The sequence below is a fragment of the Oncorhynchus tshawytscha genome, linkage group LG09 (assembly GCF_018296145.1).
Source record: "Oncorhynchus tshawytscha isolate Ot180627B linkage group LG09, Otsh_v2.0, whole genome shotgun sequence".
NCBI classification, from domain to species: domain Eukaryota; kingdom Metazoa; phylum Chordata; class Actinopteri; order Salmoniformes; family Salmonidae; genus Oncorhynchus; species Oncorhynchus tshawytscha.
The window spans coordinates 32910461-32937454 of NC_056437.1; the positions used below are offsets into that span (position 1 = coordinate 32910461).

At 42.1% G+C, this 26994-nt stretch overlaps 1 protein-coding gene across 2 annotated transcripts; it reads left to right on the plus strand.

Moving 5' to 3' along the window:
* Nucleotides 1-1498: 1498 nt before the first annotated feature.
* On the plus strand, nt 1499-23666 carry LOC112257830 (microtubule-associated protein 6). 2 transcript variants are annotated; one of them, XM_024431701.1, is made up of 5 exons: nt 1499-2507; nt 17590-17809; nt 18125-18357; nt 21590-21700; nt 23117-23666. In XM_024431701.1, exons 1-5 carry the CDS (start codon nt 1792-1794, stop codon nt 23259-23261), a joined length of 1425 nt encoding a protein of 474 aa, XP_024287469.1. In that variant the 5' UTR covers nt 1499-1791; the 3' UTR covers nt 23262-23666. The 2 variants fall into 2 exon arrangements, with proteins under 2 accessions (XP_024287469.1, XP_024287470.1); XM_024431702.1 differs by lacking the exon at nt 21590-21700.
* Nucleotides 23667-26994: the final 3328 nt, after the last annotated feature.

Here is a 26994-nt window from a genome sequence, read left to right on the forward strand (position 1 = left end):
AACCTTGCAGCAAAGCACCCCCACAACATGATGCTGCCACCCCCGTGCTTCATGGTTGGGATGGTGTTCTCCGGCTTGCAAGCCTCCCCCTTTTTCCTCCAAACATAACGATGGTCATTATGGCCAAACAGTTATATTTTTGTTTCATCAGACCAGAGGACATTTCTCTAAAAAGAACGATCTTTGTCCCCATGTGCAGTTGCAAACCGTAGTCGGGCTTTTTAATGGTGGTTTTGGAGCAGTGGCTTCTTCCTTGTTGAGCGGCCTTTCAGGTTATGTCAATACATGACTCGTTTTACTGTGAATATAGATACTTTTGTACCTGTTTCCTCCAGCATCTTCATAAGGTCCTTTGCTGTTGTTCTGGGATTGATTTGCACTTTTCGCACCAAAGTACGTTCATCTCTAGGAGACAACGCGACTCTTCCTGAGCGGTAAGACGGCCGTGTGGTCCCATGGTGTTTATACTTGCATACTATTGTTTGTATAGATGAACGTTGTACCTTCAGGCGTTTGGAAATTGCTCCCAAGGATGAACCAGACTTGTGGAGGTCTACAATTTTTATTCTGAGGTCTTGGCTGATTTCTTTTGATTTTCCCATGATGTCAAGCAAAGAGGCACTGAGTTTGAAGGTAGGCCTTGAAATACATCCACAGGTACACCTCCAATTGACTCAAATGATGTCAATCAGCCTATCAGAAGCTTCTAAAGCCATGACATCATTTTCTGGAATTTTTCAAGCTGTTTAAAGCCACAGTCAGCTTGATCCTATTCTTCAACTTATTTTTGGAGATGGGAATCCAACATAATTAGTTTCAAAAGGATATTGAATTGTGTTTGCCTGTCAACGCAACCAAATATCAACATTTGAAGGAGATTTATCTTCTGCTTGGATAGTTCCATCATCTGTGCCAGTGACTTGGACTGTCTTCCATTCCAGTTTGTCTACACATTAATAATTGATATATTGGATTCACATCTCTATCCCAACCAAAAATCGTATTTAAAGAATAGGACTAAATCAATTCCTTAAATAAGGTCTGATTTGATTTTAGTCCTATTCTTTAACTTGGATTTTTGGTTTAGATGGAGAAGGGAATGCAGTTATAAATATGTGGCCAAACTGGAATTAAAGCATATTATTAAGTAAAACGTTACTCCAAAGCCTCCATACAATTGCAGTATGGAATCCAATTGCAGTATGGACAACAGCTCAGTTTATTCCCTATTTAATATGCTAAAGTGCACCATCAACCTGTCATGCTTAATTACCTTCTTCAATTGTAGCCTACGTGAATGAGCCTACTACTAGCAGATTCTTGGTAATTTGCTATGGAAACATAAAACTATAATGGAATTGAATTGGTTGAAGCTTCAAAACGTCTCTCCTCACTGCAGACATTGCGTGATGATGACGATGCCAGGTGATATTTCTCTGCTTCAATTCTGAGCATCCATCCTGTCATGGGGGGTGCTAGCGCGTGGGCGGGGCAGACTTCCCTTGCAGTGTCCTGTCGTAGTGCAATGTGCATGACGGGGCAGAGCTGAGAGCAGCGCAAAAGGAAAACATCCGAGACAGTAATCTTTATATTTGGATCATGGATTTATCATTCGTCTATTATCGCTAAACATCGGAGATTGCACCATTCAATAACTCGGACATTTTGTTCCTCTTTAGCAGGATACCGGGGCCCATCAAGAGCCGCGGAGAGACAGTAATTTTCCCTGCTCGGATCCGTGGCATTTGAAGAATTGTATCGCGCGCAGGAGCTGAGCTTCTAACCGACATCATGGCGTGGCCCTGCATCACCAGGGCGTGCTGTATGGCCCGCTTCTGGAACCAGTTGGACAAGGGGGACATTTCTGTTCCATTGGTTTTCACCAGGTACGATGTCTCGGAGATGCAGCATCTTAAGCTGCAGCACCAACAAAAACAGCCGCATAACCAGGCACAAACGAGCGCAGTCGCCATAGAAACGCAACCCATTCACAGCGACCAGGCGGTAGCAGCTCGTGCGAACCCCGGTATCGCTGCGTCTGGGGAGCGCGCGTGTGGTTCTGTAATGCGGCAAGACTTTAAGCACTGGAAAGTGCGTCCTGAGCCATCCTGTAAACCTAAGAATGAATATCACACTCCCGAGATCCCTTTTAATAACAAGACACAATATCAGAAGGATTTCCAGCCGTGGCCCATTCCAAAAAGGAGTGACCATCCTTGGATTCCCAGACCCAATCCATCCATCTCCATCGGCGATGATCGCGTCCAGGATAGGTCCAAACAAGCGGAGGTTGACATCGGTGTAGAGAAATGCGAAATTGCTGACAAATTGCACGAAAAGGAAATCCTGGGAGGGAGTAAAAAGAATCTACCTGCAGAGAAGGAGGGTGAAAAGAAAGTTAGCATCAAAGTGGAGCGAGAAGACGCGGCAGGGGCCAGAGGCAGGGCGGCACTAGATGCGCTAAACAGGCAGTTAAAACAGGAAGTTACTGGTGGCAGCTCATACAAGTAAGTTATAAACGCACTTCACAGGTAAACCCCAGAATCAAACATTGCATCATGTCATTGTGGCAGTTTAATGCGTTTCCAAAGTGGCTTTGCTCTGTGTTGCAGGTGAGTGAGTTCACCTTCAATATGAGGTTGTGTGAAGGTCGTCGCATGTTAATGAGATAAGCAAATAGGCCTACATGTAAAATATTCCTGATATATCATTCAGTATCAGACATCAAACATGTTTTTTTTACCAAGGAATTCTAACCACAGCTTTCTATTCAAAACTTTGAAGCAGATTTGCCTCAATAAAGTAGCATGGATAAAACAGCATCGATCACAGAAATAGTGTAACAGTAAAACGTATTGTTCTGAAGGTCTTTATTTATACATAATGTTACATTCAAAAGGTTTGTACTGAGGTAGAATGAATGTCCCTGTAAAACAAAATCTGTCTCTTTCCCAGTGTTATGCACTGTGCATGAATGATGGAGACCTGCCATGTCTCTGTCTGGCTCAGTGAGCTGAGCACTAAGGCCCGTGCTAGATATGCAGTTTACACAGACACAGCTTGGGGCAGCGGCAGTGCCATGTTTTTGTTATGCTCTGTGAACAAAGATGGTGGATAAATTGTTTAGTCATCTGCCACATCCCATTAGAGTTCCTTACAGAGTAGTTGCCAGGGAGTGAGTGCCACAAAGAGTTTGAGTGTTTGAGGATAACGACTTGAGAAAGTTTTGCCTTTGTTGTTCAAGATTCATCAGTACCACTTATTGCTTGTCCTATTTCAGTTCTCTGCTCAATTTGGCAAGAGTACAGTCCCATGACCAAGATATCACACTCCATAGGATTTATGCCTGAGCCTTACTGCCAAACACAGTACCTCTGGTCTGATGAATAGAAACACATTTCAGCCAGTGAGTGTGACATGACAAAACTAAGCCTGACTCAGCTGTGAATTATATTAGAACACTTCCTTACTGAAGTTACCCACAAAGCATAAATTACTAACACTGAGAAGAGGGCTGAGAAGAATATTCTCCCTGACTCGAGGTGGTGTGAGAGAGGAGAGCAAATGCCTTTTATTTATCAAAGGCATTTGATTTAGTTGGCCGTGAACATTGTTCAGTAACATAACACGTTCAGTAACATTGGTCTCAGTGAAGCGGCAGTAAATTGGTTTAGGAACTATCTTTCTGACAGCACACAATGTGTATATGCGGACAATCACATGTCTAGCTTTCTTGAGATTAAGAGGTGTGCCCCAGGGTTTCATTCTAGCTCCTGTATTGTTCTCAATTTTTATTAATGATTTGGGAAATGGGATGCAACCAGCAAAGTTACATCTATATGCAGATGATACAGTCATATACTCATGTGCTCCTTCTCTGGTTCAGGCTGTTGCAGAGCTCCAGACTGCTTTTCAGTCACTGCAGGCCTCCCTTTATGGTCTCAAACTGGTCTTGTATGTACAACAAACTAAATTCATGACCTTTACCAGAGCTCGCACTCAGCCAGAGAAGAGCATTGTCATATTATCCATAAAAAAGTGTCATCCTACAAATACCTAGGTATTTGGTTGGATGACACGTTGTCCTTTAAAGTTCATGTGGATAATCTTGTGATAAAGCTTAAATTGATATTGGGTTTTCATTTTCGTAATGAAGCTTCAATCCCGCTTATGGCTAGAAAGAATCTTGTTCAGGCCACTTTTCTCTCTGTAATTGATTATGGTGACTTGTTGTATATGCATTCAGCCTCCTCAGTCTTACAGAGACTGGATTCTGTTTATCATGCATCCTTGCACTTTAATACAAATGCTAAGTCACTCACCCACCATTGCACCTTGTACCAAATGGTAGGTTGGACCTCAACTTATATGCGCAGAAAGCTACATTTGTATGTGTTCATCTACAAAGCCCTTTTGGGTAAACTCCCTTTTTATCTTTGTTGTCTGGTCTCCTTCACCACCAGCAGTTACCATACCCGGTCTGCTAGGTGGTTGCTACTTAAAGTCCCCAGGACATTTACAGTATTAGGCAAGATTGTTTTCTCGTCTTGTGCACCAGAGGCATGGAATAGTCTACAATCCATGCTTCCTCTAGATATGTTAGTGCCACTGAATTAATTTAAAATGTTGATGAAAGACTGTTACAGAAGAGTGTAAATGCTTTTTTAAAGCTGGATCATGTTTTTGTATGTTTTAATTCTGTAATATATTGATTGTTGCTGCCTTCTTGGCCAGGTCTCCTTTGAAAAAGAGACTCTGGGTCTCAATGGGCTTTTCCTGGTTAAATAAAGGTAGAAATCAAATAAAAAAGAAGTCTGGCAGCTGGTCACAGTGGAGAGCTCCACTGTTGTTGTGTCAGTATTGTTCTGCAGCCAGTGGGGACCAGCCCAGGGCGGAAAGAGACCTGCTCAGTCCTCACATGGCATGAAATGGCTGCATTGTGACAAGCAGGAGCCCTGAGTCTGCGAGCACTGAGAAAGAAAGAAGCAGGTCGGCTGTTGGTTAATCTCTGACACACACACACATTCACACACACACACGCATGATCACGCACGTCCTCACACATACACATATAAACACATACTGTTATGGAGAGCCTTGCCGATGGGGACTAGGCTCCTTGGGAAGTGGGTGTCTGTGGACTGACAGACAGATATCCCAGTCTGACCGTGTTGAAGTTTACAAGTCCAATACATACTTTTTTAATCGCAATATCAAATCATTTCTAGGTAACCATTAAGTACCTTACTGTGATTATTTTTGACAATTTTAATTGAAAACAAACAAAAATAGCTTCTAAACGAAGAGCAGTTTCTGAAGCAATAATTTTGCTAGGACTGTCTGGGAGTGGTCTGAGTGGGAATGGGAAAACAGAAAACTAGGTGCTATTGGCCTATTAATTAATTTACCGCCAAAACTCCATCGAACCAAAACAGGCTGAAATTTCAGGTGGTATTTTCACAATATTATTCGAACCTCATAGTGTGAAAATATATATAAAACACAGGAAAATCACTTTTTTCCCCCTGCACTGGGCTTTTAACTGCTCAGAGCGGCTTCATTCACCTTGCTTTCATGAGTCTGTTTCTAATTGTGTATGATAAAACTTTGTGTCACTGTATGCCACTGCATGGTTGGAGATTGACGTGACATTCATACAAATGAGGGATGTGAATGAGATTTTCTGCATCTAGTGGTTGCTCCCAATTCAGCCATGTTAATGTAATTCTCCTCCTGGACCTACAACATATAAATGAGGCCTATTCAGAAAACCAGGACTTTTATCCAAGCTCTGTGTCATGATGTTCGTAGTAATGGTCGGACCAAGACTCAGCGCGATATGAGTTCCACATACTTTATTATTAGTGAAACTTAACAAAACAAAACCATAAACAATAAACGAACAAACCGTGACTACTGAGGTGCTATGTGCACTAACTCCAAACATCAACAATATCCCATAACCCACAGGTGGAAAAAATTCTACTTTAAGTATGATCCCCAATTAGAGACAACGATAGCCAGCTGCCTCTAATTGGAATCATACCAAAACCCAAACATAGAAAATATGAACTAGATTAACACCCCTAGTCACACCCTGACCTACTCTACCATAGAAAATAAAGGCTTTCTATGGTCAGGATGTGGATATGGATATGAATAGAATATGAAGCTTCTTGACTTCAAGTTACAGATGGAACCTGACTGGATAGTTGGGCCACATCCTAATTTGTGTTCAGCCAGTCGACCATTTCTCCAAAACAATGGAAAATAGCTGTCTCTCAGAGGAGATTGTTTATGGCACCGTGAAGTAAATAAAACTGCCCTCACGGTACAAAAACAAAAGTACTGAAGCTGAACCAAGAGCTATGCCTGGACTGCAGCGGTCTTTTCAAAATGTAGGCCATCTGAAATGATTCTGTGCAGCCTGCATGCCCCAAAGAAGTAGCATTCATGATGAAAGCCTTGCTTTTATGTCCAGTTTCAGTCATTCCTCACTTCTCACCTTTTTATTTTGATTTCACAATAACATGAGTGCATGACATGGTGGATGGTATGGACTGTGACAGATGTGATCAAGATGGCGCCTGTGCAAGATGGAGCCGACAAGATGGAGCCTCACTTCAGGTCCTTAAGAAACTATGCTGTTATTTGTTTTTTTTAATGTATTATTTCTTACATTGTTAGCCCAGAAAATCTCAAGTGTTATAACATACAGCCGGGAAGAACTATCGGATAAAAAAAAGCGATGTCAACTTACCAACATTACGACCAGGAATACGTCTTTCCCGAAGTGAATCCTTTATTCGGACCTCCACCCTGGACATGGGGTCTTATCCCAGAGGCCGACTCAAAATATCACGGTAGCCGCAGGAGAGGCAGTCGGAGCGACCTAGTGGTCAGATTCAGAAGGCAAGCACACCATCCACCGCTTCCGAGCATATTACTTGCCAATGTCCAATCTGTAAATATCAAGGTGGACGAAATTAGGGCACGAGTTACCTTCCAGAGAGACAGAGATTGTAATATTCCCTGTTTCACGGAAACATGGCTCACTCGGGATATGTTGTCAGTTGGTACAGCCACCTGGTTTCTTCATGCATCGCACCAACAGAAACAAACATCTCTCTGGTAAGAATAAGGGTGGGGGTGTATGCCTTATGATTAACGACTCATGGTGTCATCACAATACAGGAACTCAAGTCCTTTTGTTCACCTGACCTAGAATTCCTTACAATCAATTGCCGACCACATTATCTTCCAAGAGAATTCTCTTAGATTATAGTAACAACACCCCCACCCCCCCTATGTAAACTGGAAACCATACATCCTGAGGCTGCATTTATTGTAGCTGGGGATTTTAACAAAGGTAACCTGCGAACAGAACTTTCTAAATTCTATCAGCATATCGAATGTGCGACACGAGCTGTTAGCATTCTGGATCATTGCTACTCTAACTTCCGCAATGTATACAAAGCCCTACCCCGCCTTGCCTTTTGCAAACCTGAACATGACTCTATTTTGTTGCTTCCAGCCTATAGACAGAAACTAAAACAAGAAACGCCCATGCTCAGGTCCATCCAACGCTGGTCTGACCAATCGTATTCCACGCTTCAAGATTGCTTCGATCACGTAGACTGGCGTATGTTCCGGATAGCCTCAGACAATAACATTGATGATGCATATGCTGACTCAGTGAGCGAGTTTGTTAGCAAGTGCATCGGAGATGTCGTACCCACTGTGACTATTTTCCATGGATGGATGGCAGCATTCGCCCAGAACTGAAAGCAAGGCGACTGGAAACATGACCGAATACAAACAGTACAGTTATTGCCACTGCAAGGCAATCAAACAAGCAAAGCGTAGAGACAAAATAGAGTCGCAATTCAACGGCTCAAACACGAGACGTATGTGGCAGTGTCTACAGTCAGTCACAGATTATGAAAAGAAAATCAGCCCCGTCACAGACATCGACATCTTGCTCCCAGACAAACTAAACAACTTCTTTGCTCGCTTTGTGGACAATACAGTGCCACTGACATGCCCCACTACCAAAGCCTGTGGGCTCTCCTTCTCCATGGCCAACGTGAGTAAAACATTTAAACGTGTTAACCCTCGCAAGTCTGCCGGCCCAGATGGCATCCCTAGCCGTGTCCGCAGAGCATGCACAGACCAGCTGGCTGGTGTGTTTACGGACATATTCAATCAATCCCTTTCCCAGTCTGCTGTCCCCACATGCTTCAAGATGGCCACCATTGTTCCTGTTCCCAAGAAAGCTAAGGTAACTGAGCTAAATGACTATCGCCCCATTGCACTCACTTCTGTAATCATGAAGTGCTTTGAGAGACTAGTCAAGGATAATATCACCTCCACCCTACCTGATACCCCAGACCCACTCCAATTTGCTTACCACCCCAATAGGTCCACTGACGATGCAATTGCCATCACACTGCCCTATCCCATCTGGACAAGAGGAATACCTATGTTAAAATGCTGTTCATTGACTACAGCTCAGCATTTAACACCATAGTACCCTCCAAACTCGTCATTAAGCTCGAGACCATGGGTCTCAACCCCGCCCTGTGCAACTGGGTCCTGGACTTTCTGACGGGCGGCCCCCAGGTGGTGAAGGTAGGAAACAACATCTCCACCTCACTGATCCTCAACACTGGGGCCCCACAAGGGTGCATTCTCAGCCCTCTCCTGTACTCCCTCTTCACCCACGACTGCGTGGCCATAAACGCTTCCAACTCAATCATCAAGTTTGCAGACGACACTACAGTGGTAGGCTTGATTACCAACAACGACGAGACAGCCTACAGGGAGGAGGTGAGGGCCCTCGGAGTGTTGTGTCAGGAAAATAACCTCTCACTCAGCGTCAACAAAACAAAGGAGATGATTGTGGACTTCAGGAAACAGCAGAGGGAACACCCCACTATCCACATCGATGGGACAGTAGTGGAGAAGGGGGGAGGTTTTAAGTTCATCGGCCTACACCTCACAGACAAACTGAAATGGTCCACCCGCACAGACAGCATGGTGAAGAAGGCGCAACAGCGCCTCTTCAACCCCAGGAGGCTGAAGAAATTTGGCTTGTCACCCAAAACCCTCACAAACTTTTACAGATGCACAATCGAGAGCATCCTGTCAGGCTGTATCACCACCTGGTATGGCAACCGCAAGGCTCTCCAGAGGGTGGTGCGGTCTGCACAACGCCTCACCGGGGGCAAACTACCTGCCCTCCAGGACACCTACAGCACCCGATGTCACAGGCAGGCCAAAAAGATAATCAAGGACAAGAACCACCTGAGCCACTGCCTGTTCATCCCGCTATCATCCAGAAGGCGAGGTCAGTACAGGTGCATCAAAGCTGGGACCAAGAGACTGAAAAACAGCTTCTATCTCAAGGCCATCAGAATGTTAAACAGCCATCACTAACATAGAGGCTGCTGCCAACATACAGACTCAAACCTCTGGCCACTTTAATAAATTGACTTAATAATGGTATCACTAGTCACTTTAAATAACCCCACTTTAATAATGTTTACATATCCTACATTACTTATCTCATATGTATATACTGTATTCTATACCATCTACTGCATCTTGCCTATGCCGCTTGGCCATCGCTCATCCATATTCTTATTCATCCCTTCACATTTGTGTGTACAAGGTAGTAGTTGTGAATTTGTTAGATTACTTGTTAGATATTACTGCATTGTCGGAACTAGAAGCACAAGCATTTCGCTACACTCGCATTAACATCTGCTAACCATGTGTATGTGACCAATAAAATTTGATTCAAAAGACCTCTATTTTCTATCTCCATCAAAGCCACCATTGTGTAGACCTCAAGGATTTGTATTAGCTGTGACTGAGGAACCTGCTGCCACTTCAGGCAGAGCAGAGGTTAAGATCCCTCCACTCAGCTGCCTTCCTGCTTTGTTCCATGTTTACGTTCTGAAAGTCACTTTTGCATGAGAATAAAATGAGAATAACACTAGGGTCAGGCCTCACCTGCAGTTGTTATGCTTTGTTTACTCCACTATCATTATCATCCACACCAACCACCAGCCTTTTTCTGCTGGGGTAATCAGACAATAAACACAGTGAGCAACAGCACAGACACTTCTTCTCTTCATCTCATTAAGCAGTTATTTTCCTTTGTTGCAATCTAATTAGAAAACAATCAAATGCTGGGCTTTCAGAGGCAATTACATCTTCCTCTATTGCATAATGTGCAATAAGCTGTGGATGATGAATGGGGAGCAGGTAGCATTACTTTAAGGGAGACAGGTAGTTTAGCTTAGTTTCCTTTAGCTCAGAGGGGGCGAGACAGAGGCCATAAATTGTTTATTTGAGATGTTTTCAGGTTGCATCACAGCACAACATGCTCATGCCAACATTGAGTAATTAATTAATTAATTGCGATTTTTTATTTTATTTTACAAACACCATTGACTCATTCAATACCCACCTCACTCTCATCACGGTTAGATGGACAACTGGCTAGTCATTCACTGGCCATAGGGACCTCTTCTCTGCACACTGCCAACCAGTCCAGGCCAGGGTGATCCCAATGCAGATGAGTGTGCCTGCAGAATGAATGTCGCATGTGAGCAGAGCAGCAGTAGCGGCTGAAATATTGTAAAGAGGCCAACAGATTTGAGTGGATTTAAAAATGATCCTCTTAGAAGGCCTGTAAAGCCTGGTTTTTCCACCGACATGCAGGCAATGCGTGCTGAATCACTGAATCTAACCATACAGGCTCTGACTGGGGAGAGAGTGATGGAGAAAGAGAGGGAGGGCAGGACATGCTGCTCAATCTCTCCTCACAAAGCTTAGCTTCCAGGATCTCCCTACAGATGCAGGCAGGTTAGGATCAGAGGTGTGGCATTACATGATAGTCTGAAGAAAGGATTCTCTAATTGAAGTGTTGAACATTAATTTTAGTTTTATGGTCATTCCGTATTCAGTTAGTGTCTATGCATATAATGTACTCTATAAAGCCAAGAAATTAGCATAACCAGCTTGAGGCAGTTTACATTGCTCTTTCTCACTTCTCACAAAACGTGTTTATTTTGTGTAAAAAATGTCACTGCTGCTATGAAATAGTTGGGAGAACCATGATGGCTAAGTTGGTAGAGCCTGGCGCTTGCACCGCTAGGATTGTGGGTTTGAGTCCTAGAGCCACCCACAAGTAAAACATATGCATGCATGACTGTAAGTTGATTAGGATAAAAATGTCTGCCAAATAACATTATTATACTAAATGCTAGACGCAGCTGACATTATTAAAGGTGTGGGTACATCCGAGGTTTAGCCATGCATCAGAACGTACAACACACTCTGTGGTGATTTCACTGAGTTGCAATATGTCACAGTGTAGCCAATAGCCATCTGACTGCATGGGCAATCTTGACAGGCTACAGATTCAGCTACCATAATGCCAGAGGCAAGATGATCCCAGAGGGAGGAGAGAGTATTGATCAGGAACAATCAGCAGTTGGCTACATGTAATGGCTGACTGACACAAAAATAAGCAGTGTCAGTAAATCAAGGCACTGTTACTGTACACTGGGATTGATTGATTCACCTCAAGTGTTTAGAGAATGTCTGGCTGCGTTCCTCTGTTATGTACTGTATTATGTATAGATTTATTATTGATTCTGCCGTGTAGTAAATCGTGCAATCATTTCAGATGTGTATGTTATTGTTTATTGGAAACTGTGTCACAGTCGGATGGGCTTCAGATTCGAATTTCTGTCCTGCCAAAGTGGGATGTCGTAGGAAGGTAAATTTACAGTAAAAAGACTGGCTGTGATAATTATGATTATGATAATTATTTGTATTTAACACTGATGATACTTTACTGTCCAATGTAAATGCTGCAATCAATTGGATTTATTCCATATCCTCTCATGAATGGATGTAACCTAACTGACATGGCATGTTTTAATTAAGGCTGAGAGATTTTATTTGGCAATAGATTTGTTCAGACTAGCGCTGTAGCTATGCGTGCTAATGGTCCTTTTGCCATTCTCTGCCCTTTCTAAGTCTCTAAGAGAGAAGTGCCAGATTGTTCCCTCTCTGCCTGGCTGTTGCCTGGCATGCTATGTTAGAGAAGGGTAGTGTATCTTAGCAGTGTTGTTCCCTGGCATCCCTCCACCACTTGTCAGTGCTAGTGTCATAACGTCATAGTGACGCCGCTTTTCACAACATATCTCACCTTTCCTGCAGGGTCAGCAGGGTCAGCTCCAGGTACCAGGCAGAACCATTAGCGGATAGCCATACAGCAGTAAGAAAAACAGTATGTTATCTTGGAAAGACCTGCTTTTCTACAGTAATAAATGCAGTATGTTAACTTGGTAAGACCTCATCAAATAACAGCTTGTTTTGGCAGAGGAAAGTTTCATTTTAGCACCACATAATAGAGGGAGTAAAGATACATAAAATGAGACTTTATTAGGGGTTTAGAGTTGTTAGAGGTATTAGATGTGTGTAAGAGGTGAGCAAGTATGTTCAAGAAACCTCGCAAATCACATCATATGTCAAACATTTTCATACTTGTCTTTGACAAAGATCTGTTTTGAAAAAAATGGAAGTAGACTAGGTACCAAGCACACACTGACCTGGAAGACACTAGCTTAATTGTTACCAGTCATATGAGTATGACGTTGTCCAGCTTGCTATGTACAGTATAGACTTGTGTTTGACTCTCTCTCTGCCTACCACTACCCCGTCAATTGCACCCTGCGCGGGTAGTAGCATTCTGTGCCCTTGGCCACAGACATTGTATAATCTGACCTTGTACTGTCTCTCCTCTCTTTTCCTGCCCAAGCATTAAAAGTGGACTTCAATCCTTTTATGTAACAACTCTGTGATTCCATCTCACTTCCACTCCACTGGAGCTAGATCTATCTATCTAACCGCCAGCCGCTCTTACTTTAACCACTAGTCCACTCATCAACATCCTGGGCAGTTTACTTTATGAGAAAATAAAATTGTTTGGGTCAATTTATCATATCTGACCAAATGCTTAAACTTTAGAGTTTGATGGGTAATTTAGTTGTATTGATAAATGTGGACTGATATAGAACTGCAGTGTCCTAAGTTAGATATTTTTGAAATGCCACACAGTAAGATCTTATTATCAAATGCCAATAAAGGTTCAATTAAATACATGAACAACTTTGATAAGGTTACAGTTCTGAGGAGTGTTACACTACATCAAAACATTGGGGGCTCACAGAGATAGTGTTTCAGTCTATCTATTGGGTGAGTTACAGGCAAGCTTCGTCATACATCATACTAACTGTTATAGGCCAATTTCAATTTTGCCGGTTTATCAAAAGTGTTGGAAAAACGTGTCAATAATCAACTAACTGGCTTTCTTGATGTCTATAGTATTCTCTCTGGTATGCAATCTGGTTTCCGCTCAGGTTATGGGTGTGATACTGCAACCTTAAAAGGTCCTAAATGATGTCAACATTGCCCTTGATTCTAAGCAATGTTGTGCTGCTATTTTTATTGACTTGGCCAAAGCTTTTGATACAGTAGACCATTGCATTCTTCTGGGCCGGCTAAGGAGTATTGGTGTCTCTGAGGGGTCTTTGGCCTGGTTTGCTAACTACCTCTCTCAAAGAGTGCAGTGTATGAAGTCAGATCATCTGCTTTCTCAGCCATTGCCTGTCACCAAGGGAGTACCCCAAGACTCGATCCTAGGCCCCACACTCTTCTCAATTTACATCAACAACAGAGCTCAGGTAGTAGGAAGCTTTCTCATCCATTCATATGCAGATGATACAGTCTTATACTCATCTGGCACCTCCCCAGATGTTGTGTTAAACGCTCTACAACAAAGCTGTCTTAGTGTCCAACAAGCTTTCTCTGCCCTTAACCTTGTTCTCAACACCTCCAAAACAAAGGTCATGTGGTTTGGTAAGAAGAATGCCCTTCTCCCCACCAGTGGGATTACTACCTCTGAGGGTTTAGAGCTTGAGGTAGTCACCTCATACAAGTACTTGGGAGTATGGCTAGACGGTACACTGTCCTTCTCTCAGCACATATCAAAGCTGTAGGCTAAGGTTAAATCTAGACTTGGTTTCCTCTATCGTAATCACTCCTCTTTCACCCCAGCTGCCAAACTAACCCTGATTCAGATGACCATCCTACCCATGCTAGATTACAGAGACATAATTTATAGATCGGCAGGTAAGGGTGCTCTCGAGCGGCTAGATTTACTTTCCCATTCGGCCATCATACTTGCCACAAATGCTCCTTATAGGACACATCACTGCACTCTATACTCTTCTGTAAATTGGTCATCTCTGTATACCCATCGCAAGACCCACTGGTTGATGCTTATTTATAAAATCCTCGTAGGCCACCCTCCCCCCTATATGAGATACCAACTGCAGTCCTCACCCTCCACATACAACAACTGTTCTGCCAGTCACATTCTGTTAAAGGTTGCTCCTTTTTTCAGTTTGTTGCAGCTCGCGACTGAAACTAGCTGCAAAAAAAAAATTGGACAGTTTTATCTCCATCTCTTCATTCAAAGACTCAATCAAGGACACTCTTACTGACAGTTGTGGCTGCTTCACGTGATGTATTGTTGTCTCTGCCTTCTTGCCCTTTGTTCTGTTGTCTGTTTCAAATAATGTTTACACCCTGTTTTGTGCTGCTGCCATGTTGTGTTTCTGCCATGTTGTTGCCATGTTGTGTTGCTACCATGCTGTGTTGTCATGTGTTGCTGTTATGCTATGTTGTTGTCTTAGGTCTCTCTTGTCGTGATGTGCGTTTTGTAAAATTTTCTTAGTTTGTTATCCCAGTCCGTCCCCGCAGGAGGCCTTTTGCCTTTTGGTAGGCCGTCATTGTAAATAAGAACTTGTTCTTAAATGACTTGCCTAGTTAAATAAAACATAACTTTCCATATAAACATGACATACAAAAGGAAGCGTTACTCTGTACATACAGTGGGGAGAACAAGTATTTGATAACCTGCAAAATCGGCAGTGTTTCCTACTTACAAAGCATGTGGAGGTCTGTAATTTTTATCATAGTTACACTTCAACTGTGAGTAATTAATTAGCATTTTATTGCATGACATAAGTATTTGATCACCTACCAACCAGTAAGAATTCCGGCTCTTTCAGACCTGTTAGTTTTTCTTTAAGAAGCCCTCCTGTTCTCCACTCATTACCTGTATTAACTGCACCTATTTGAACTCATTACCTGTATAAAAGACATCTGTCCACACACTCAATCAAACAGACTCCAACCTCTCCACAATGGCCAAGACCAGAGAGCTGTGTAAGGACATCAGGGATAAATTGTAGACCTGCACAAGGCTGGCATGGGCTACAGGACAATAGGCAAGCAGCTTGGTGAGAAGGCAACAACTGTTGGCGCAATTATTAGAAAATGGAAGAAGTTCAAGATGACAGTCAATCACCCTCGGTCTGGGGCTCCATGCAAGATCTCACCTCGTGGGGCATCAATGATCATGAGGAAGGTGAGGGATCAGCCCAGAACTACATGGCAGGACCTGGTCAATGACTTGAAGAGAGCTGGGACCACAGTCTCAAAGAAAACCATTAGTAACACACTACGCCGTCATGTTTCAAATCCTGCAGCGCACGCAAGGTCCCCCTGCTCAAGCCAGCGCATGTCCAGGCCCATCTGAAGTTTGCCAATGACCATCTGGATGATCCAGAGGAGGAATGGGAGAAGGCCATGTGGTCTGATGAGACAAAAATAGAGCTTTTTGTTCTAAACTCCACTCATCGTGTTTGGAGGAAGAAGAATGATGAGTACAACCCCAAGAACACCATCCCAACCGTGAAGCATGGAGGTGGAAACATCATTCTTTGGGGATGCTTTTCTGCAAAAGGGACAGGACGACTGCACCGTATTGAGGGGAGGATGGATGGGGCCATGTATCGCGAGATCTTGGCCAACAACCTCCTCCCCTCAGTAAAAACATTGAAGATGGGTCGTGGCTGGGTCTTCCAGCATGACAATGACCCGAAACACACAGCCAGGGCAACTAAGGAGTGGCTCCGTAAGAAGCATCTCAAGGTCCTGGAGTGGCCTAGCCAGTCTCCAGACCTGAACCCAATAGAAAATCTTTGGAGGGAGCTGAAAGTCCGTATTTCCCAGCGACAGCCCCGAAACCTGAAGGATTTGGAGAAGGTCTGTATGGAGGAGTGGGCCAAAATCCCTGCTGCAGTGTGTGCAAACCTGGTCAAGAACTACAGGAAACGTAAGATCTCTGTAATTGCAAACAAAGGTTTCTGTACCAAATATTAAGTTCTGCTTTTCTGATGTATCAAATACTTATGTCATGCAATAAAATGCAAATGAATTACTTACAAATCATACAGTGTGATTTTCTGGATTTTTGTTTTAGATTCCGTCTCTCACAGTTGAAGTGTACATATGATAGAAATTACAGACCTCTACATGCTTTGTAAGTAGGAAAACCTGCAAAATCGGCAGTGTATCAAATACCTGTTCTCCCCACTGTATGTCTACTTGCACATCATCATCTGAACATCTATCACTCCAGTGTTAATACTAAATTGTAATTATTTCGCCTCTATGGCCTATTTATTGCCTTACCTCCCTACTCTTCTACATTTGCACACACTATACATAGATTTTTCTATTGTGTTATTGACTGTACGTTTGTTTATGTGCAACTCTGTGTTGTTGTTTTTGTCGCACTGCTTTGCTTTATCTTGGCCAGGTCACAGTTGTAAATGAGAACTTGTTCTCAACTTGCCGACCTAGTTAAATAACGGTGAAATAAAAATAAATAAATAAAATACATAATGAATGAATGTTTCCACCTGACCTTCCAATAAGTTAAGTGAGTATAAGTTAATATGTCATGTCCCAGCCTTCAGATGCCCATCAGTGAGAAGACTATCATGTAGTCATTTATGGAAAATTAGGTCTGCTTTTATGAGTTCAAAATCCAAAACTTTTAAAATCAACTTTATCTATGATGGGCAGTTCAATCTAAAACTCAAATTAGTAGCAACATGTTAGTTTATATACCTGCTATAGAATTGATAGTGAACATATCTCACTTCGATGCCTATCTCTAATTGCTCTTGGATGTGTCTGGAGGTTGGCTCGTGCCGTACAGAACCCCGCTATGAGACAGACTAGAGGTCAGGTTGTTCTGTGTGAAAGCCATGGAGCTGACCTTCTGAAGAACTGCTGTGTCTGGACTATATTAAACACCTGAGCCGCCGGCTGCCTGGCGCAGTCACCACCCAGCTCCTATGCATTACATACACTCACTCACTCACTCATACTGTGGGGGAGACCCAGTCATTCCACTACATCTATTTCTATATCCAAACAGTTCTATGTAAATGTACTTGTTTGTAAGTGATTGCTTCATATTTCATGGGGTTTTTAAATGTCTACATGCTGCAACACAAATTGCCCTTTGGGACAATACAGGTTTAGTCTTCTCTCCTATTCTCTCCTTCTCCTCTATAAATAGATTGTAGGTTGGAATGTGAAGATAGCTATTTTACTGAGTGTATTTGGTGCTGATTCTTCTCGTAGGACGGAGTTCAAAGCCCACAGGGATGTGAAGCCAGTGAAGCTGATCCGAGCCAAGTCCCAGTATCTTCCCCCTGATGAGAAGACCAGCCTGGAGACCAGCTATAGCGCCACCTACAGGGGAGAGCAGGGCAAACAGCAGCCCAACGACAACAAGGCTGTGGACAGGAGGAGGATACGCAGCCTGTACAATGAGCCCTACAAAGGGCTACAAGAGACCAAGGTGAGAACGTTTTAGATCATGTCCTATTGACTACTCCCATGGTACAGCCATAATGCAGCTAATCACCTATTCAGAACCACAGCCGTGCAGAGTGCATTTTCCAACCCACTGTAATGACAGAATCTTTCTCTTGGAGGGCTGCTGTTCTCTTTACTGTGTATGTTGTGATGGCAAATCATATCAGTAATACTGAAGCAAACACAATATCAAACTGAGGAGTTACAGATCTTTGCAGAGTTATTTACACCTGCTGCTAATGTCTTTGGGGATGGTATATATAAATAATCTCCATCTTCCCCCATCCCCTGTGCCTAGGTTGAGAGGTCTAACAGTGCTCCCCGATCCAAACCAAAAAAGGCGGGCACCACGGTAGCTAGTCAGGGCGGCAAACCTGTCAAGAAGGCCAAAGAGCAGAAGCAGTCGGGCAGCACAGCACTGCGGGGCACCAAGAAGACAACCTCTGAGAACCAGCCCACTGAGTCCAGGCCTGCGGTGGGGGACAAGGAGAAAAGTAAAGAGATGAACAACAAACTGGCTGAGGCAAAAGAGTAAAAATCATTTAGCACTACTTTTTATTCTTCTTTGGGGAAAGAACACGAAGGCTGCAAAATTAATTAGAAGTTCTCATCCCTTTTATGTTTTGTCTCTCTCCCTCTCTCTCGTCTCTCTCTAACTCTCTTTCTCTCTCTTCTCTCTGCCTCTTGGCTAAATTAGATGTAGTTACAGTAAATGTCAGGGTTGTGACATGACATGTCGTTGCTTCCCCGCCTCACATTACATTAGATCACCGTAGTAACAAGGGGGCGTGTTCATCCGCTTCCTCTGCTCCCCGATGCCACCCTCCACCCCCCTCTCTCCACGTCTCCATCTCAAGGTTACCATGGCTACCGTCTGCCTGGTTAGCCAATGAATGGCACGTGCTATTGTTGCATGAGCCCACCGACTAGCAAGCCTGTGTGGTTGGCTTCCATCTTCCAACTGAACAGATTGCTTTGTTGAGTTTATCAAGGATTTTTGGGAATGAGAAGACCATGAAAATTGGCTCAGTGACTGGACTCGATTTCTGTAGCTGTAACTTTCAAATGTATGCAAAGATACATTTAGAAATGTATGCATAGACACATTAGATACTCATCTAGGATAACGGTCTGAAAATCTTTGATAAATATGCAGCTTTGAGTGTATCGATCCATGGCTGAGTTTGTGCCTGCTCTGTATTTCCTGAATGCTGTCTTCTTGAGCAGGGCTCCAAGTCTGTCTGTTTTCAGATTGGCATTACTAAGATGCTTTGTTCAACTTTGCCATCATTCTTGAATGCGATGTCTAATTTTGTAAACCTAATAACTATGTTGATTGTGGATGATGTGGGAATGGTTTTGAACAAATCATTGTCAGGACAGCATTTACAATGTCATACGCTCTCATTCAAATTGTTCTCTCTCTTTGCAGTCAAATCCATTCATCAAGGTATTTTAGAGGTCAGACAAGGCTATCTTGTTTCAGCAACCTTGTTGCCGAGCTGGGAGCCATCTGGGTTACTGTAACGTGATTATTATGCATTACTAGACCACTCATTTGCACAGCAGATGAGAATTCCCACTGAATAAAATGTTACTATCATGCAATTATAATTACATTCAGCATTTTTTTTTAAACGACATTACATTTCATTGAGTCACGATAGGAATTTGATATTGTGGCTCTATGGTCTTTAGCTATGCTTTCACCCAGCCGATATACACTCTTTGTAGCTATAGCTAGGACACACACACACACAGAGTCATGGTTGACTGGAACCAACATGATTATTTAGGCCCCTATGGCACTAGCAGATGAGAGAAGCCAACAACAATATTCACATCCCAGAGGTCTAAAGAGGTGCATGGCTTGATGTGATACGAGTTAAAACTCTTTCTCTCTTTCAGCAGATTCATGGTTTTATAATTATATGTTATTTATTGTTTATTTATTCATCTATTTATTTGGGTATAAAACACTAATTACTTCTGCTAATACCATTATTGTCACATACCACCAAAAATGTGTCTGCGATGTTATGGTAAGTTGAATGCTGGCCATTTGGAATGTTTATCTTTCTGGACATATTGTTTCTGTCTTTGTTTTTGGTTTATGCATGCTGTGTCTCTATTTTTCTGTCTAGCATGGGCCTCAAATAACTGGCCTCTTCCCTGGACCAGGGGTGTGTGTGTGTGTGTGTGTGTGTGTGGATTTCATTAGATTGAGAAGATTACGTGTAGATGTCAAGATTATATTAAACACATTCAACTCCAAATATATCTCTCCTCTGCTGCCTTCTATGGCAATCTAAATATAGTAGGCATAGGCTACCAATGTAGAACGACTTGATTGAATTAGGACAAGCAGCGAAACTACATTTTATAGTTGGTTTACATTTGTATCATACTTCTGCATATGTATGCAGTTTCTTGAATGGGGTATATTGAGCTAGCAAGGAAAATGATCTGTATTTCAAACATAAACCTCATTATGTCAAAATGAATCAGGTTTGTATTGGTTGTATAGTGCCAGTAGAGCTCTATGGCTACTACACATGTCTACTTGTGTCTTAGCAGACAGTAGTAAAGACCAGAACAGCGTTTCAGACTCCTGGGATGGCGTAGACCACAATAGAGCAGTGCATTGTGCTGTGCAGGACTTGCTTGTCATGGGCCACCCCACACTCCCCAGTCTCTCTCTTGTGTTGTTGTCATCTGTTGTGCTAGTCAGAGCCCCCTGGCTCCCTCCCCTCCATTTTGAATACTGGAGTGTGTTGTCTCTCCATTTGCCATGGTGGTGTCTTGAGTTAGTATGTCACAATGAACCACCATGCCATATTCCGCTTAGACTGAGCATGTGCCCAAGGAGCGGAGGGTGAGGGTCATCTCATTAGCATTTTGCAGCCTTTGGTTGGGGGGTCTTTCTCTCTTAGCACAGGAAGGGGTGTCGGGGGGGTCATACATGTAAAGTGCTGACACACAGCACACCCGGTGCTATCGATCTTTAATCGAAGCATTAGAAACAAAAAAACTATAGAAAAGAATCATGGTACAAAGAAGTTACAGAATGTATTGGACACAAATATTTTACTGTGACGTGCTTGTGTTTCTCTCTGCTTGCTCCTATTTACTGAAATATTATGAATAAATGCAAAAGCAGAAAAAGCTGTGTCCTCTTGGTTCTTTATGTTGAAACGTATGGAGGAGGAGGAGGGTGAAAGAACAGTGGTTGCAGGTATTTGTTGAATTGTTTTTGTGTCTTTGTCTTTGTGAGACATGAGATGCTCTTTAGTGAGTGAATCCACATGGAAGAGAATTTTGCCTTCAGGTTTTCTTTAGCGCTTATCAAAGAGATTCTGGCATGAGTTCTGACATCCTTCAAAGGGCTTGCATATTGCTGCAACGCTGTGTGAGAGCTGAGGAATATATTATTTTGCATCATGTGTCCAAATATATTCAAAGACCTTGCCCAAATTATACAGCAATATGCAAGTTAAGGATGGGTAGAACATTATTCCAGAATCTGATGTCATGTATTTACTGGGCCAACAAACTGTATGATTAATGAAATGTTCTTTCTCTGCGTGTAACAAATGTGACATTTGGATATTTCTAAAATCATTATAATCATGTAATTACTATATTTTCCAGCTTCATCTGGTATCGTTATTAGCTTTTCGAGGATGTCAAATTTGGATATACTGTGCAGGGTGAAATCCTACCTCTAGAAAACCTAACGAGTGACATTCTGATTCATTTGAAGGGTTGTGCTAAAACAGTACCACTACATACAGCTCTGTCAGCCAATCCGTGATACAGGCTGGGTGCAGACGCTAAAGCAACACCTGTGGGGCTGTACACTACCCATTCCAAGGTAACCTAAAAACACACCCAGCCGCCACAAGCCACAAATCTCTCATTCATATGTGCTCATAAGATGTATTTCAAAGTCATGATTTATTTATTTTTTTGATAGTGGCACAGTTTTTGTTTTGAAAATCGTTGTACTCCGATACAGTTCCCACCAGGTCAGATCCCTCATATATTTCTCTTCCATATGGAAACTAGAGTAGAGGAATGAGTGTGTGGGGATGTCTGTCTGTGTGAATGCTTGGCTGTTCCTCTCTTAAGGAGGCCTTGGGTCTGCCTTGTTGTAGTAGAATGGCTATAGTACAGACCATCTTGGAATCCCTCCTTGAGCTACTGGAAGATGCTAGATGCATTCATTGCTCCTGGTTATAAGAAATAGGCCAAGGCTAAACAAATTGCATGGCTGGGTAGTAAAATGTGACTTTTGAATTATTCACACAGATGACTAGAGATCGCCCATCCTTTTCTATTTTTAGAGCAACTAGATTAACCCTACCGTGCAACCACTATTATTTGATATAACATTATTTGATATTATATCAAAGTGATATCGTAATTACACACGTTACCAGTGTGATTATATATAAATTATTAATAAACCTGTGGGTAAACACACCTACAGATATATGTTTATAATAACACATAGTTATCCTTTTCGGTTTGATAATTTTTATCATTTGATGTAATGTTGTTATGGTGTCTGAATGGGACCTGTAATCCAAATGTTATATAATATTACTAAATGTGTGGTTATTTTATATGGGCTGGACTTGGTGCTAAATCTGAATTGTTTATTGAAAATATGTCGATTCAATGTTTATTGGGGTGCATGGTCGGAATAGAGTGGGGAGGTACAGTAGTTCTAGCATTGGAGAGAGCCAGCTCTGCTAATGGAGAAGATAGTAAGTGCATGTTTTAGTCCCCTCAAGTTTCATTTTAGATTAGATTATTCCTGAATGTCATGTGGCTGTTTATCCTTGAACACCCTGAGACTCTCATTAGACTCTCATTATTCCCATTCGTGTGTTCTAGCTTTTAGTCTGAGAAGGTTTCAGCTGACAGATTGGATTCAAACTCAGAGAGCAGTGGCTATTTATTGATCTGAACATAACGTAAAATCCTAACTTTGATTGAAGAAACATTTTAACTTTTGTTTGGAATTGAGGAAGGTAGGCGGGCGAACTATGTTTTTTTGGTGCTATTTTAGGTTTGAAGTGATAAGAAACCAAGAGAGAGCTTTAGTAGCTTCACATCCCCACTGTGGCAGTATAATGTTGCCCTCTGATATGAGTAGTCACAGGGTGCTCAACTCAACTCAGCAAAATTCTTTGTGATTGGCCTCTGAGAAATGCCTCATCTTGTGTCTCTTTGTTTTTGTCTTTTTCTTTGTGTCTTAACTCTGTGCTGCCTCGCCTCCTAGAGAGCTTAATGATGAGGTTCTCCGACCCGGTGATCATCATTCCCAGGGTGCCGTTGGAGGAGAACCAGAACCACTGGAGGAACGACCCGAACCACGGAGGAGCGGCGTAGTTGTGCACTTTGCCCCAGATGTAAAGTATGAGTAGATCCACTAGATCTGTACTGTAGGGACATACTGTACTGTAGGCCTGTGGTATACAGGGAGGGACTGCTGTCCTGTTCTGTACTGTACATATCTAGTATTTTCAATTCAGTTCTAGTGGGAAAAGAGAAATACCCCATTAACAACTCCTCTGTGTGAGGAGGCTAAACAAAATAGGATGCACGTAGCGTGTTTGAAACAGCTTTAGGGCAGTGCGGTCATAGCTGTTTGAGCAAATGCAAATGCAAAAGGTGCTATAAGTTTAATTTCCGTTTCATGCTTTTGTTTTAAGAGAATGTTTTAATTTGGTAATGATGTTAGAAATGCCAAACCATAAAGTGCTTATTGAAAGAAAAAAAAGAACTGTATATTGATCAATTCAAAAGCAAATAAATATAGATAACTTGCTGATTTGCTAATCTGTGTTGTATTTTTATTGGTGTGTGACTTATTGGTGTTAGTTTAGAACAGACCAAGAAGCTATCCACAACTCAGAGTACACTGAAGAAGATAGAACTGACACTGAAAAGCACAATGGAAAATAGCCTACAATAAACACACTTCAAAATGAAACATGTGAAACACACTCACATAATAATACTGAGGTTCTCGGGCGACCCTTTTCTAAATGCTTTAGGGCACATATTCCTTTTTCATTGACTGTATGACTCATTCTAGTCTAGTGAATATTTGTGTGAGAGTGCTTGTATGCTCTGTTTACTCTGGATAAGCACTTGTGTGAAAGGGGTTTAAGGGCTTGGCTAAAGCAGCTATTTCTCTGTTGACCTTCATATTGCTTTTCATTACCCCTCTCCCTTTTCTTTGATTATGAAGTGAAAGATGAGAATGAATTTGTATTGGATGATAAAATGATAAGTATGCACATTCGTTATCTGATTGTACAGATGTGCTCTGCTGACTCATTCTCCTCAATGTGCCTACCCCAGAGGAGTAAACACACACACACACACCCACACAACACTTTTATGTGAAGCCTTCACATCTTCACGATGCCACATAGACTTGAGCTGCTCATCGGGATTGGAGGACTCGTATCTCTAAGTTTGATTCTCCTCCTATAGACTGTGTCTCACGACTACATGGAGGACTCGTATCTCTAAGGATGAGTCATGGAAGGATGAGTCTCCTCCCATAGACTGTGTCTCATGACTACATGGAGGACTCGTATCTCTAAGGATGAGTCATGGAAGGATGAGTCTCCTCCCATAGACTGTGTCTCATGACTACATGGAGGACTCGTATCTCTAAGGATGAGTCATGGAAGGATGAGTCTCCTCCCATAGACTGTGTCTCATGACTACATGGAGGACTCGAATCTCTAAGGATGAGTCATGGAAGGATGAGTCTCCTCCTATAGGCTGTGTCTCATGACTACATGGAGAACTCGTATCTCTAAAGATGAGTCATGGAAGGATGAGTCTCCTCCTATAGGCTGTGTCTCACTCTCATCACTATTCCACATCAAGGAACTCATGCCAGCAGTAAAATTATTTTAAAAAACAGATACAAATACACCTTATGGAACAGCAGGGACTGTGAAGCAACACAAACATAGACACATGCATACAAACACACGATAACATGCGCACTATACACACATATACACATGGATTTTGTGTTGTAGATATGTGGTAGTAGAGTAGATGCCTGAGGGTACACACTTAATATTTTGTGAAATCTATTGTGAATGTATTGTAATGTTTTTAAAACGTAGAACTGCCTTAATTTTACTGGACCCCCAGAAGAGTACTGGGGATCCATAATAAATATAAATACAACACACACATAAGTCTCCTACTACCAGTAAACATTTCGCTATCTACAGTACTTACAATGTTCAAAAGCAATGAATAGGAAATCATAGCCTGCAAACCTTCCAGCTAGAATCTTTTTGTACAGTTATTGTCGGTCATAATGATTAAGAGATTTTCAGCAATTGTCCACATAAAACTGTTGTCTATGACAGGAACAGGGTAGAGGGGAGGGGCACCAATGAATCCTCCCCAGTATTGGAGAGCACAGTGTAGACCCGTATTGACCTTTGACCTAGTGACTGTATGGCAATCTTCCCTTAAGCTTACCATATGCTTCCCAGTCGAAACAGTTTGCACATATATTATGCAAAAATGTTTTGTTTGTTTTGGTGTTCGGCAGCATTCGGCAGGGTTATTTTCAACTGTTGCTGAAGTCTACGCCTCCTCGTCGGTGAATGATCCACAGCAGGAATTCTTCATTGAAGTGTTTGTTGTCATTCAACTACAGACGACTAGTTTTCATGCACATTATTTAACTTGAGAAATACTGGACCAAATATATGTAAAAGTGCATCACTTCGGCTGGCCGAACTCGCATACTCGCATAAAAGACCTTCGCTTGAAAAACGAGAAAGAAACGTCCATAGTATTGTTCACCAATTTTGAGATGCCGTAGCCAGTATAAACTTCCTCAAAATAGTCAGAATTAATCTTAAAATAACTCAAGAAATCTGTCATTAATTTAGAAGTTTTTGCAGAGGAGATTTTAGTCGCACAATTTTACATCTAACTAAGATGTTTGGTGCAGTATTTCTCAAATAAATGTTTTGCAAGAATTGAGTTGAATGACAACAAAGACTTTATTGAATAATCCCTACTGTTGACCAATCACAGACGAAGGGGCGCAGACTTCAACTACTGACTTCAGAAAAAAATGTACTGTGCCCGAACAGCCGGGGAAAAAACTAATGAAGTCCAAACAAAAACGTCCAGTGGTGTAGTGGTGCCTGGAAAAGTGGGTATACTCAAATTTTGCCAAAACATTTCCAAATGGCCCGCCCGGAGAAGGAAAGGCACCCTGTGTGATTTTTTTTTGATGAGAAACAGGGACATTCACTCTGAATGACGTAAAATCCTAAATCTCATATTGGTCTTTCACAGTCAGACCAACCCAAGCTGCACTGTGCAAGAAGGCTAATAGTAGTCCTACTATTGAAACAAAGTAATTAGGCTGTCAACTGTTTTCGCTCTGGAAGTCACACTTTTACAACAGAAATACAACAAAATTGCAAGTCCATAACAATATTTGAACAACATCAGGAGGTCTTGGAAAAAATCTAGTAGTTTCCCTTTAATTCAAATGTGCAGGCACCTAGCACTGTTGTTTGGTTAGCAGTGTTTCTGTTGTACATGAGATGGAGTTTGCAAAAGAAATGGCCACTGGATTAATGCAAATAATCATAACATTTTGACAGGTATACTGAAATTACATAATTTACATATTTCTTAAATTATCTTTAAATTATAATTGAGACGATTATGAGGATGCTTACTGGCTAGTGTGTTAAGGGCTACTTTGTAGCTAGCTAGTTAACATTTAATAGAGAAGGTTTTGGGAAAGCCTTTCCATCTACCAGAAGACTGCTAGGCCTATCATTAGCATCACTATTAGTGATGGGTCGTTCGCGAACGAGTTAGGGTCTAAGAGCCGGCTCTTGTAGGTGAACGTTGGGAGCCGTCTCGCATATCAGAAGAGCCGAATCTATTTATAAAAAATATACAAAATTAAGATATGAATAATCAAAAGATTTAATTGAATAGAATAAAACTAATTCAAAGAACAAAAAATAAATAAAAATAATATAGGCCTAAATGCTCAAGCGCACGCATTCGTTCTGACTGTCTGCTCAGACTAACAGCCTCACCTGTTGTTCCTGTCAATCAGACACGCAGTGTCAATCA

Coding starts and splice junctions, on each gene's coding strand:
- LOC112257830 (XM_024431701.1), top strand. CDS start 1,792: ATGGCGTGGCCCTGCATCACCAGGGCGTGCTGTATGGCCCGCTTCTGG. Junction 17,810..18,124: donor AAGGGCTACAAGAGACCAAG/GTGAGAACGTTT, acceptor CCCTGTGCCTAG/GTTGAGAGGTCTAACAGTGC. Junction 18,358..21,589: donor AAACTGGCTGAGGCAAAAGA/GTAAAAATCATT, acceptor ATTCATTTGAAG/GGTTGTGCTAAAACAGTACC.